The following is a 14,286-nucleotide window of genomic DNA, read 5'->3' on the forward strand; positions in this document are numbered from 1 at the left end:
AGGCGATGTGTCGAGACTCACGCAACGATTAGACTCGCTGGTAGAGTGAGAGGCCGGCTCTTAAATACTCTATTGGGGGCGCCACTATTGGCTGCTAGAACCACATGTTTCACTGTGGCACCCTCACACTACATGCAGGCCAGTACACGTGCACCGCCACAGCTTACGGTGCGATGATGCAGAGACGTCCATGATGTCTGGCGGGGATTCAAATTCCGCGACACGCGGTACCAGACAGTTTATTATTTCTTCATAAACATAGATGAATATACACAAGCAAGACTGACTAATCTTGTTCTCGCATCAGAAACGCTTGATTTTTCTGTTGACATTCTTGTCAGTTCTAAGTTCCGGTCTTTGGCACTCTTTGGGAGCTGAGCACAGCCTGCGCTCTCTTTGCTGCTACTTGTGATGACGTCACAGGAAACCAGACTACTGTTGGTCCTGTACGTAGTTCGAAAGGAATACCTCGGACAAGAGTACAAAAACTGCAGACTATGAAAATGAAACAATTCTAAAACTGAAATAAAGATAATTATCTCCTTAACAAGAAGCACTCTAATTCTCAACTTGTTCTGCTAGTTCATTTATATGAAACTACACAACATGGATATAAAAACAAATGCCACTATTGTAAGCTTATATTACTGAAAATGATGCACTGAGAAAAACCAGGATTATTCTACTACACTGAAGGATGCAATCAGATGCATTACAAAAGCTTGGGGCCAGGTCACACTCAAGAACTGTTTCCGTCATGTGCGAATCACAACTGAAGAAGTAAATGCTACCACAACTGAAGAAACATTTGATGATCTGCTTGAATCTGCATTGCTGCCAGAAATCAACTGTGATATTCCCAATCAGTGCAACTATGAAATGTATTCAACAATAAATAAAGATCTTGTTACAACTGAAGTGCAAACTGAAGACAAAACTGCAAATGAAGTGAAGAATCAGGGCCACAGTGACCACAAAGTGAGCGAGGGAGATGAGGAAGAAAGAAATAAAGTGCCTATCCCTGCTCTGAGTGATGGTGTAAAGGCCATGAAATTGTGAATACGTTCTATGACACTAGTGGACGGAGCAATGAAATTTCAAAAGAAATAATCAACACAGAATGTAATTTAGATACTGTGTGTTGGATAAGTAGACAGCAGAGTAAAATAACTGATTACTTCACTCCTAGGTAAAGAAGTTTGGTGAGTACTTGACATACTGCTGTATACACTGCATTTATGTAAGCTTAAGAGTGAATACAGACAACATGGTTTAACATAATGAGAACATACAGTATGATGTCTAGATATTTACAGTGCTTTTGTTGGAATGATTCTCAGAATGTAATTCCTGTAATTGCTCTTATAGCTTTCTTCTGCCACATGGACACTGAGCACAAGGAGTGTTACACCAATGTAATATTGCATATTGCAGACGAGACTGAAATAAGGCATAATGATAAGGTAATAGTATCTGTTCATTTGTTCACCAACTACTGCTTTTAATTTAACAAAGAAAGAGAGAGAGAGAGAGAGAGAGAGAAAGAGAGAGAGAGAGAGAGAGAAGAAATACCTACTGAGGATAGTTTAGATCAAATTTTCTGTGTGGGTGTTCCAAGTCAGTGGATACCAAGAAGTCTAATACGGACTTATTTACTTTCACATTTAGCTTGTGCAGGAAGGAATACCGTATTTACTCGAATCTAAGCCGCACTTTTTTTCCTGTTTTTGTAATCCAATAAACCGCCTGCGGCTTAGAATCGAGTGCAAAGCAAGCGGAAGTTCTGAAAAATGTTAGTAGGTTCCGCCACAACTAACTTCTGCCGTCGAATATATGTAGCGCTACACAGGCATGCTTTGTAGACACAAAGATAAACACTGGCGCCAAAACCTCTGCGTCAATAAATAAATTTTAAGAAAAGGTGGAAGACGAGCTTTTTTTCTCCGTCCCGAGTTTCGACCATTTTCATACATTATCCAACAAAGTAAATACAAATTCCGTATAGTTCATCTTCGAATGTAGCAGAATTTCAATGAACTATGAAAATACGACTGGCAAGACTGTTTGGGATGTTTGTCAATATGGCCAACTCTACGTTCTGAATTTTTTCCTACCTGTGAGAAGAGATGGTTGCTAATAGGAACCTGATGAAATGTGAATCACATGCACTATTCTCTTCACCATAAGAATAATACAAATATAAACATTTTGCCATGTATCCTTTCATGTTTGCTGCTATCTCATTTAAATCCTGTCTGCCTAATAAACTACGAAACTAGAGTGAGACAACAGCAAACGCGGAAGAATATACGTATCGTGTCATGTTTATATTCGTATTATTTTTATGCCTAATAGTGATACAGTCAGAAATGAAGCTCGGCAACTGACTAGATTTTTAAATCTAAGATGACTAATTTCTGTGCAGAATTTGATGTACTAAAGAAGCGGCCGCAAATATTTTCAAACGGAGAAAAATTTTCGCCTAACTCTCGTTCAGAACATGTTCTATCATACGCAGTCTATTATTTGGTTCTTGTTGATCATTATCAAAGAAAGCAGCAGTGTAAGTAACAACAAATAGCAGTCTCAGCCATTGTTTCGCTAATGAGACGATTCCTCTCTCTCTCTCTCTCTCTCTCTCTCTCTCTCTCTCTCTTTTTTTCTTTTTTTAATTGTAAGCGGCGGTAGCGCGCACAAAAGCAAGCCATGCCGCGAGCAGCGACAGGCCGTAAACATGCACTATCAGAATGCGACAAACAGTGCATGACACAGTACAGTAATGCATTTTCAGCTTAGAGTGGCGTAAACACCTATAACAAAGAAAACGGCACTTATCAGATCAAAGCAAAATAAGCAATCGATTCAAACCAGACGAAGCACGTGAAAAAGGAAGGGTACCCGTATAAATACCGACGGAGCGTCTGACGCATAGCAATGGCTACCTGGTAAAGCTTAACTGCTAAGCTTACGACTCGAACCAAACTACTGTAGCTGTATCGTCATTCATTCGACCTAAATTGTGTCTCATATTACAATGGAACAACTTTGTTTCGATTTGGAGGTGCGGCCTAAAACTTTTCTCTCCCCTTGAATTTCAAGTCTCAAATTTCAGGTGCGGCTTAGATTCGGGAAATTTTATTTTCCTTTATTTCGAGTCTCATTTTTCAGGTGCGGCTTAGATTCGAGTGCGGCTTAGATTCGAGTAAATACGGTACATACTTCCAGCCATGCTACTGTTTAGGGTAAGGTTGTTATTGTTGAGCCATACGGCAGACTTTTCCAGGTGTTTTTTTTCCCACCTTCTCCAAGTTGTTATCTACGATGATAAGGGTAGTATCAACAGCATATATTATGGCCTTGTGAAACAAGGAAGTAGGCAAATCAGAGAAAGGAAATGTTCAAACTGTGAATCTTGTGGCACACCTCTAACAACTGGTAGGGCATTTCATTCAATTATTTGCCATGAACACCTGAGTTCTGTTAGTCAAGTATGATCTATGCCAGTGTCAGCCAAAGCATGCAAAACTCAATGCATTCATAACCTGCTGCAAGTGCATGGCCTGGGGCTCAGCCTGATTCTGCACTACTCAGTGAGTCTCAGATTCACTCGGTCCTTCTCAGAACTGATACAGCATGACATTTAATTTAGCAGTGCAATGGGACACTGTTTCTTTCAGTATTTGGTGCAGCATTTTTCGGTCAGCATGACTTTCTTCCGTTTGGCAAAATCAAAGGATAAACAATGTTTATCCTTTGCTATTTGCTCATAGTATAAAGGAAGTTGTAAAGCACAAAAGGAGGCAGTCTAGTGATCTACTGTCACAAGTGTTTAAAAATGAATGAGAATCAGTTCTGTTTTGAAGACAAGGGTGAGAATCCACAATATCTATGATGAAGTCAAATAATCGATGATTACTGCAAATTTGCTATGGAACAGCATTGTAACACCATGTACAAATTATTTGAAGATTTATTTGCCTACGAAAGAGCAGAAAATTACAACGATCAACAGGTGATTTGTATGGGTTTCATTGTTCATTGTCAAGGAACATTTTGTGCTAGATTTGCAGACATGGAGCACGTGGTGAAATTGGTGATAGAAACCGTAAATTATCTGAAGTTGCATGTATTATTACACCATCAGTTTCAACAGTTTTCAATCTAACCGAATGAACAATGTAGAGACGTTACATATTAACATGAAGGGGCATGCCCCGGATGGTTTGTCGATTTAAGACCTGCTATTGTTGAATTTCTGAAGCAGAAACCAAAGTTAGAAGATCCACAATGGATTGCTGACTTTGTATTTTAAGTGGACTTGACTGTGCACTGCCTTCAATAAGACAATGCAAGGTGACAAGTGACTTATTTGTGATTTGATGGGGAACGTGGACACATTTAAAGAGAAAAGCACATTGTGGAAGGGACAATATCTGATGAAAAACACTGTCCATTTCTGCAAGCTCAATGGTGTTAATTTTGAAGAATTCAGTGTGCCAATGAAAAAATTACAGGAACAGTTTTCTAAACGTTTTCAGCTGTTTTCAAGACTATTTGCCATTTCAGCTGAAAGTACATACAGGCATGTGCTGATGGAATTGATTGATCTGCAATGTAATTCTCATTTAAAAGACAAATTATTTTATGATAAAAATATCCAGGAGTTCTACAAATGTTTCCTTGGTAAGAGTTCTCATGTCTCCATAACTGCAAATATGATATCAATGTTTTGATTGACATATGTGACTGAAAGGAATTTTTTTTTTGTTATGAAACTAAACAAGTCATGTTTATGTGGTAATATGAGTGACAAAAATGTACAAAACTAATTGCATCTATTAGCACGTTGACAGTTTGTGCAAGATATAAATTTTATTGTGTCTTTAGTGAGCCAAAAATAATTAAATAATACTGAAAATTTACAATATAAGGAAGCCATACTAAGTCGAAACACTCAAAATGAAAGTACATTTACACATTAACTTTGCACCAAAGCCTTCATCAGAAAAGGAAACACAAACACATTCATTCATACAGGCAAGCACATCTCATGCACAAATGACCACAATCTCCGGGAACTTGCACCGGAATGCAACTGTCATGTAGAAAGGAAGCAGCAATGTGGATGGGGTGGGGAAGAGGACAAGATTGCAGGGTATGGGTGGGGATAGAGGAGAGTACTGAATGCTGCCTGGTGGAGTGCGCCAGGACTAAACTGCCAACAGGCACAGCGTTGGGAGGCTGTGGGGCAGGGAAGGGTGGAGTGGGAAAACGAGGAGTAAAACAAGAGAGGAGCAGGGAAGGGGAAAGACAGGTGGGTGCATCAGAAGAGGGTGGCACACAAAGAAGGTGGAAGATGAGAATAGGGAAGAGGTGACAGGACAGAGGGGTTGGAAATTGTTGGGTGCAGGGTGTGGGGACAGTATGTTACCATAGGTAAAATTTTGGGAGCGGAGAATGTGTGCTAAGGATAAATGCGCCATCAGAAAAGCTGGTGACAGAAGGGAGGATCTGCTCTCCTCCCACTCTCAACCTGCTATCCTTTCCCTTTCCCCATCCCCCTCCAAATTGCTGCTTCCATTTTACATAGAGGTGGCGGTGGTGAGTGCATAAAAAGTGTGCTTGCTTGTATGGATGAATGTGTGTGTGTCCTTTTTTGGTGAAGGCTTTGGCTGTAAGATAATGTACAAGTGTCTTTTCGTCGTGCAATTTAACGTGTCATCTTTATGATGAGTAGCAATCTATCTCTCTTGATATCCAACTTGGAGTTTTCATTATTTAATACCAACAATTTGTTTTGTTTGTGATCTCTATTGCCGAGAAATGTGAAACCTAGCCACATGCAAGCCTTTCAAATCTCCTTACACAACTGCATTGCAATCAAGTGCGGTGGGTACACTTTCCCTATCACCCACTTGGGCTGGCAGGCATGCTAGTGAGGGAAATGTGCAGCCCTGCAAGGGAGATTCACACACATCAAAGAGCTCAGCAGATGTGCAGAGTTCTTGGCCATCCCTGATCTAAATAGTGTCATTTCATTATTCTTGATACCGTAGCACACTAGCTAAATTATGAGAATTTAATGTGACACATATCAAATGCTTTGTTCAGGATCTAATAGTAAGACACAAATACAGGAACTGTTCTCAAAATCATCAAGAATATTAGTAATAGGAGTTTCTACTGCATTTACTGTAGACAAACATGGCCTAGATCCAAAAAGAGAAGAAGAAAGTAAATTGCAATCATAAAGATAGTTGCAAAGTTGTAATTTAATACATTCATGATTCATCTTGTCTGCTTTAGTTCACAAGAAATGTTATTCAAACACTACCGCCACATCAAATGACAGAAAACACTAAAATGTTAAGGTTCATGCAGGTGCTGGCGGGAATTGTTTAAAGGATGTTGTACTCTGCTTATGGTTGCAGAAGTATTTATTCTGCAATCACTTGTAATATGGGTCTGCAGCTTGTTTGATCCTTTCAAAGGAATATATAAATTCTACAGCCCTAAGTGGAATATGACATCCCATAATCAACTTTTTACTACTGTAGTACAAACTAACATAATTTATGAGACATAGCAGACAGATAAGGCATCTCTTGAAATTTCATTAGTTGCTGGGAAAAAAAAAAGACGTGACTACAGGAGATTGTCAATGTAGATTTGGAATCAATATGTGAAATATTTTACCATTTATAGATCCTATTGCACAATGATGATTTGTTCTCCATCTGAAGGGAAATTGTAGACCATTAACCACTAATTATAGCCGTCACCTCACCTGAAAGCTTTGAGCATCTTGTTAGCTACTGCTGCTCGTTGTTCTATTTCAAACAACTCCCGTAACTGCCGTTCAAGAACTGCTTCTCTCTGTTTTTCCAATCTTTCTTCTTTCTGTTGCTCAATTTTTGCTTTTTGTTGAGCCTTAAATGAGAGAGAGAGAGAGAGAGAGAGAGAGAGAACAAGTTAGTTTATAAAACTGAAAGCAGACATAAAAAACTACAACAAAAATTTAACTTCTCTAGTGGTTAGAACATGGAACAAAAAATATGTACCTTCTTGATAAATTTCAACATTTTCTTAAACATATCTTCAGCATTTCTTCCCGTGTTAGGAATGTAGTGAAATTCTATTAAGACCAACTTACATTATCAGTAATTTTGTGATCTAGAAAGGAAACACATTTATAGTTTTGAGAAAACTAACAAACTTGTCTTTGGCTGTGGCTTGGCAGTACCTGTCTTTCCTTCTTTCTTTTCCATTCTTGAAGCTGCCTCTCCTTCTCCACCCTCTTCCTCTCTTCTTCTAACTGCTGTTGAAGTTCTTTTGCTTTCTGGAAACAAGACAATCTGACAATCACTCAGAACACTGATTTAAGATTTAATAATTTTTGCCATGACAATACACAGTAGCAGAAGTGGTGAAAACATGTGTAGTACACAATCTCACTTGCACAGAATAATTTTTAAACAAACAGCTTCAGGTGTCAAGCAGCAATTTTCAATTAACTAACCAGTTTCAACACATACTGACATCCACTTACCTTTTATTTAATGACCTGTTCTATTACCAGACACATGGAAAACATTGAAACCTGCATGCTTTTTTGGATATGTAGATGATAATTTTGTTATTTGGCTTCATGGCATTGAGAATTTTTACAACATCTCAATTTTATCTACCTAAATATTTGTTTCACATGGATTGCTGTCTTCCTTTCCTTGATGTGTTGGTCAAGAGGAGGCATGATGTTATGTTGGAGTATGCCATTTACAGAAAGCCAACTCACAATGGTTTTTACCTTCTACACCTACATCCATACTTAGCAAACCACTGTAAAATGTATGGCACAGGGCACTTCCCACTGTGCAAATTATTAGAAAGGCTTCTCGTTCCATTCATGTATGGAGCAGGGGAAGAATTGCCTTTTAAATGCGTCTGAGCACACAGCAATTAAGCTAATCTTGACCTCACAGTCCCCATGGGAGCAAGATGCAGTGAGCTGTATTGTATTCCTAGGTTTATCGTTTAAAGCTGATTCCTGATACTTCGCAAGCAGGGTTTCTCATGATAGTTTGTGTCTATCTTCATGTGTCTACTAGTTCAGTTCCTTCAGTAATTTTGTGACACTCTCCCATGAGTGAAAGAAACCTGTGACCATTCATGCTGACTTCTCTGTGCATATTCAATATCCCCAATTCATCCTATTTGGTATGGGTCCCACACACTTGAGCAATATTCTAGGGTGGATTGAATGAGTAATTTGTAAGCAATTTCTTTGTAAACTGTTGCAGTTCCCTTGTATTCTACCAATGAACCAATGTGTGCCACCTGCTTTATCTACAACTAATCCTATGCAGTCATTCCATTTCATATCTCTATAAAGAGTTACAACTAATATTTAGACAATATTATGAAAACATAGTTGCGACCGACCTAGCAGAGATGCTGAGTTGCAGATATGTATAACAAAAAGACTGTCAGCAAGTTAACTTTTGGCCAAACAGGCCTTCATCAAAAACAGGCAACATACGCACACGCACACATACACTCATGCAGACGCAACTCACACCACACACATGACCACAGTCTCTGGCTGGCCTGGTCTGGCCTCAGCAGCCAGAGATTGTGGGCACGTCTGTCTGAGTTGCATTTGTGTGAAAACTGAAAGCTTATTTGAGGGCCTTTTTGGCTGAAATCTTACTTGCTCACAGTCTTTTTGTTGTGCCTATCTCCGACTCAGGATCTCTGCTATAAGGTGAGTAGCAACTACCCTTTTCTAATACTGTCATTATTCCATACAGGATTTTCCACTGTTTGATACAACCAGTATTTGTATGAGCTGACCAATTACAATAGTGGTCGTGGTTACTGTAGCCATAGGATACCACATTTTTTCATTTTGTAAAGTACAGAATTATACATTCCTGAACATTTAAAGCAAAGTTATTAACCTTTGCACCACTTTGAAACCTTATCAAGATCTGACTGAATACTTAGCCAGCTTTTTCTAAGTGAGCATTTCACTATAGATTTTCATCTATGAAAAGTTTACTGTTACTATTTTTCTGCTTGGTCATTAACATACAAGATGAACAAGCGTCCCAACATACTTCCCTGGGGCACGCCTGAACTTATTTCTACAATCTCAAATTTCATTCACACCCTGTCCTGTATGATCATATTTTTGATTAGTGTAGATGTGGTATTGAATGAAATGCTTTTAAGAAATCCTGCATTTACCTGACTACTTTGATCCATGGCTTGTAGGATGTAATGTGAGAAAAGTGCCAGTTTTGTTACACACAATCAACGTTTTTGGAATCCAAGGCATGGAGGTCATTCTGTTCGAAATGCCTCATTATGTTTGAGCTCAGAATATGGTTTAAGATTCTACAACAAATGGATGTCAAGCATCTTATATTTACTGGTCACTTCTGCTTGTGGCACAATGCCCCTGATAGTTTGCTAAGGTGTTCCTCCGGAGACAATCGTCCACCAAGCATCACACATAATTGAAAAGTTTTGGAAACATTATTGCTGACAAGCAATAATATGCCTGTTGACATATTAACCTCTAGCAGGTGCCACCAGAGGCACCAGTCTCACCCACAAGCAATGTTCGCATCAGCGACAGAGGTGCTGCAGCCACAGGGACTATGTTGTGTCTGCAAGTAGCGACATGCCTAGCACCATATTATGTCCCTCCACTTGCGACCAACGTAAGATGTGACTTGATCACCAGAAACAGCATACACTCACACTCCGGGCTTTATGCAGGCTGCAGAGTGGCCCTCAAATTGGAGTTTTTAGTGAGACTGGGCCAGGGACCACATCTACACTACACCACACCACTATGTCACTCCAGCAGCTGCTGGGGTGACACTCCACATCAGCCTCATCGATCCGCCAGGCATCTTCCTTTGAGCCTTTGCCTCTTCTGATGCTAGCCTTCTCAGTGCACTTTTCTTCAATAGTGACCGCCACAACTAATTCCACTATGGGATTTCATTGTTCAACTAATATCAGCTCAGGATGATTTTTTCTTGTGTTATTCAGACTGTGCAATATTTTGGACTTTGCTTTTATGTGTTTTGCAAATAAGTGTAATTAAATGGTACCTGGCAATCATCCCTCCAGCACCAGTTGTGTGCATGCCACTAAGGATATATAAGTTGGCGACAACGGTAAAGTCTGCATTCCCCAACCTAAATCAGCTGCTGCCATGTCTTGCCTGGACACTGACCTTGTATTGGCAAGCTGGTGCTGCCCTCACCACTTTATGCCTTCACCAATAAGCTGCAGCCACAGTTGGTCTTCAAAATGAGGGTGTCAGAGGGCTTCGTTTCTCTTCTCCTCTGGGAGACCTGTACAACATGTTCTTTCCTTCAATTCACTTAGTACATCTTCCTCTTCCACATTTCATTTCCTGTGCTGTAGATCCTTTTCGTGACACTAAACATGCATTACACCTTTGGCATTCCATTCCTGCAATGTACAACCTTCCTCTGCTCCTACACATAGCCATCTTCCACGATGTCTTTGTTTATGCTGCTTGAGGACTTCCTGCCGGTCTTTTGCTTCTAAGTACCACAGTCGTGGAACTCCCAACATCACCACTGCTGAAGCTCAGGCTATCCGTGATCTGAACGCTGACCAATCCATCGTCATTCTTCCGGCGGACAAGGGTTCCACGACTGTGGTACTTGATCGTCGGGAGTATGTGGCTGAGGGACTGCGTCAGCTTTCAGACAACACTACTTACAAAGTTTGCCATGGTAATCCCATTCCTGATGTCCAGGCGGAGCTTCAAGGAATCCTCAGAACCTTAGGCCCCCTACAAAACCTTTCACCTGACTCCATCAACCTCCTGACCCCACCAACACCCCGCACCCCTACCTTCTACCTTCTTCCCAAAATTCACAAACCCAATCATCCCGGCCGTCCCATTGTAGCTGGTTACCAAGCCCCCACAGAACGCATCTCTGCATCTCTGCCTACGTAGATCAACACCTTCAACCCATTACATGCAGTCTCCCATCCTTCATCAAAGACACCAACCACTTTCTCGACCGCCTGGAATCCCTACCCAGTCTGTTACCCCCGGAAACAATCCTTGTAACCATTGATGCCACTTCCTTATACACAAATATTCCGCATGTCCAGGGCCTCGCTGCGATGGAGCACTTCCTTTCACGCCGATCACCTGCCGCCCTACCTAAAACCTCTTTCCTCATTACCTTAGCCAGCTTCATCCTGACCCACAACTTCTTCACTTTTGAAGTCCAGACATACCAACAATTAAAGGGAACAGCCATGGGTACCAGGATGGCCCCCTCGTACGCCAACCTATTCATGGGTCGCTTAGAGGAAGCCTTCTTGGTTACCCAGGCCTGCCAACCCAAAGTTTGGTACAGATTTATTGATGACATTTTCATGATCTGGACTCACAGTGAAGAAGAACTCCAGAATTTCCTCTCCAACCTCAACTCCTTTGGTTCCATCAGATTCACCTGGTCCTACTCTAAATCCCATGCCACTTTCCTTGACGTTGACCTCCACCTGTCCAATGGCCAGCTTCACACGTCCGTCCACATCAAACCCACCAACAAGTAACAGTACCTCCATTATGACAGCTGCCACCCATTCCACATCAAACGGTCCCTTCCCTACAGCATAGGTCTTCGTGGCAAACGAATCTGCTCCAGTCCGGAATCCTTGAACCATTACACCAACAACCTGAAAACAGCTTTTGCATCCCGTAACTACCCTCCCGACCTGGTACAGAAGCAAATAACCAGAGCCACTTCCTCATCTCCTCAAACCCGGAACCTTCCACAGAAGAACCCCAAAAGTGCCCCACTTGTGACAGGATACTTTCCGGGACTGGATCAGATTCTGAATGTGGCTCTCCAGCAGGGATACGACTTCCTCAAATCCTGCCCTGAAATGAGATCCATCCTTCATGAAATCCTCCCCACTCCACCAAGAGTGACTTTCCGCCGTCCACCTAACCTTCGTAACCTCTTAGTTCATCCCTATGAAATCTCCAAACCACATTCCCTACCCTCTGGCTCCTACCCCTGTAACCGCCCCCGGTGTAAAACCTGTCCCATGCACCCTCCCACCACCACCTATTCCAGTCCTGTAACCCACGTGATTTACCAACTGACCTGCCTACACTGTGAAGCATTCTATGTGGGAATGACCAGCAACAAACTGTCCATTCGCATGAATGGACACAGGCAGACAGTGTTTGTTGGTAATGAGGATCACCCTGTGGCTAAACATGCCTTGGTGCACGGCCAGCACATCTTGGCACAGTGTTACACCGTCCGGGTTATCTGGATACTTCCCACTAACACCAACCTGTCAGAACTCCGGAGATGGGAACTTGCCCTTCAGCATATCCTCTCTTCTCGCTATCCGCCAGGCCTCAATCTCCGCTAATTTCTAATTTCAATCTGCCGCCGCTCATACCTCACCTGTCTTTCAACATCATCTTTGCCTCTGTACTGCCGTCCCGACTGACATCTCTGCCCAAACTCTTTGCCTTTACAAATGTCTGCTTGTGTCTGTATATGTGTGGATGGATATGTGTGTATGTGTGAGTGTATACCCGTCCTTTTTTCCCCCTAAGGTAAGTCTTTCCGCTCCCGGGATTGGAATGACTCCTTACCCTCTCCCTTAAAACCCACATCCTTTCGTCTTTCCCTCTCCTTCCCTCTTTCCTGACGAAGCAACCGTTGGTTGCGAAAGCTAGAATTTTGTGTGTATGTTTGTGTTTGTTTGTGTGTCTATCGACCTGCCAGCGCTTTTGTTTGGTAAGTCTCATCATCTTTCTTTTTAGATATTTTTTTCCCACGTGGAATGTTTCCCTCAATTATATATATATATATATATATATATATATATATATATATATATATATATATAAACAAAGGTGATGTGACTTACCAAAAGAAAGCGCTGGCAGGTCGATAGACACACAAACAAACACAAACATACACACAAAATTCTAGCTTTCGCAACCAACGGCTGCTTCGTCAGGAAAGAGGGAAAGGAGAGGGAAAGACGAAAGGATGTGGGTTTTAAGGGAGAGGGTAAGGAGTCATTCCAATCCCGGGAGCGGAAAGACTTACCTTAGGGGGAAAAAAGGACGGGTATACACTCACACATACACACATATCCATCCACACATATACAGACACAAGCAGACATATTCAAAGGCAAAGAGTTTGGGCAGAGATGTCAGTCGAGGCGGAAGTGCAGAGGCAAAGATGTTATTGAATGACAGGTGAGGTATGAGTGGCGGCAACTTGAAATTAGCGGAGATTGAGGCCTGGTGGATAACAGGAAGAGAGGATATATTGAAGGGCAAGTTCCCATCTCCAGAGTTCGGATAGGTTGGTGTTAGTGGGAAGTATCCAGATAACCCAGATAACCCAGACTGGTGTCTCCTTCACTGGGGTACAACACTGGAGAAATTATGATGTGCTTCATAATAACACACACCCCATATTGAAAATATCGTAAAACAAAAGTTATGCCAACTCAAGTGGGACACACTCAAGCACCTGCCTTATAGTCCTGATCTCTCCCCATTCAATTATCACAGCTTAGGTCAATTGAAAAAGGGCTAGAACAGTTGATGACTCCTGTCATACGAGGATATGCAGCAAGCAGTTATGGACTTTTGCACATAGCAGGACACTGTGTTTTACCAACCAGTTATTATGTTTTACCAACCAGCTATCTTCAACTTAGAGCATCGGTGGCATGATTACCTCACTGCTTATGGTAATTTTGTCTGATTGGCATACCGATTCTTGACTGCAGAACCTTCGAATGGAAACTTTTTGATCTCCCATTGTAGGTCATTATTTCTGCAGTACTCTGTACTTCTAAGAAAGGGAGAGGAAGGAAAACTAGTGGAAATGATAAGAATGAAAACTAGCGGAAATGATAAGAATGAAGGAAACATCTTCGTTGGGACAAATATATATTGTGAGGAAATTGACTGCAATGAAGACTCTTCAGTGGGAAGATAGTGGGGAAGAGAAGGATTGAGTGAAAGAAGCAGCCTAAGAATGCTGGACTACATTAAAAATGTATGAAGTTGCCAACAGATAAAGGAAAGAGGACAAGACAGAGGAAAGTGGAAAGTGTTGTGTCAATACCTGCCTTGAGACCTGTATACCAGAGAAGCATAAGATTGGAAGATAATGTCTACATGTGGACAGAAGACGATCTAGTCAACCAACTGAAGCAGAAGACCAT

The 14,286-nt window shown here is 41.4% G+C and overlaps 1 protein-coding gene across 3 annotated transcripts in view; it reads right to left on the bottom strand.

Moving 5' to 3' along the window:
* The window catches only part of LOC126191387 (coiled-coil domain-containing protein 112-like), a 270,959-nt gene that overhangs the window by 13,380 nt on the left and 243,293 nt on the right, over positions 1-14,286 (bottom strand). For all 3 annotated transcript variants that reach the window (XM_049932244.1, XM_049932243.1, XM_049932242.1), the window contains 2 exons: positions 7,244-7,339; positions 6,788-6,930 (listed from right to left, as the gene is read on the bottom strand). In XM_049932244.1, the coding sequence (XP_049788201.1) occupies positions 6,788-6,930; positions 7,244-7,339 (239 nt within the window). The remainder of the gene's footprint in view (positions 1-6,787; positions 6,931-7,243; positions 7,340-14,286) is intronic.

Source organism: Schistocerca cancellata, chromosome 6, assembly GCF_023864275.1.
Source record: "Schistocerca cancellata isolate TAMUIC-IGC-003103 chromosome 6, iqSchCanc2.1, whole genome shotgun sequence".
In the NCBI taxonomy this organism is placed as follows: domain Eukaryota; kingdom Metazoa; phylum Arthropoda; class Insecta; order Orthoptera; family Acrididae; genus Schistocerca; species Schistocerca cancellata.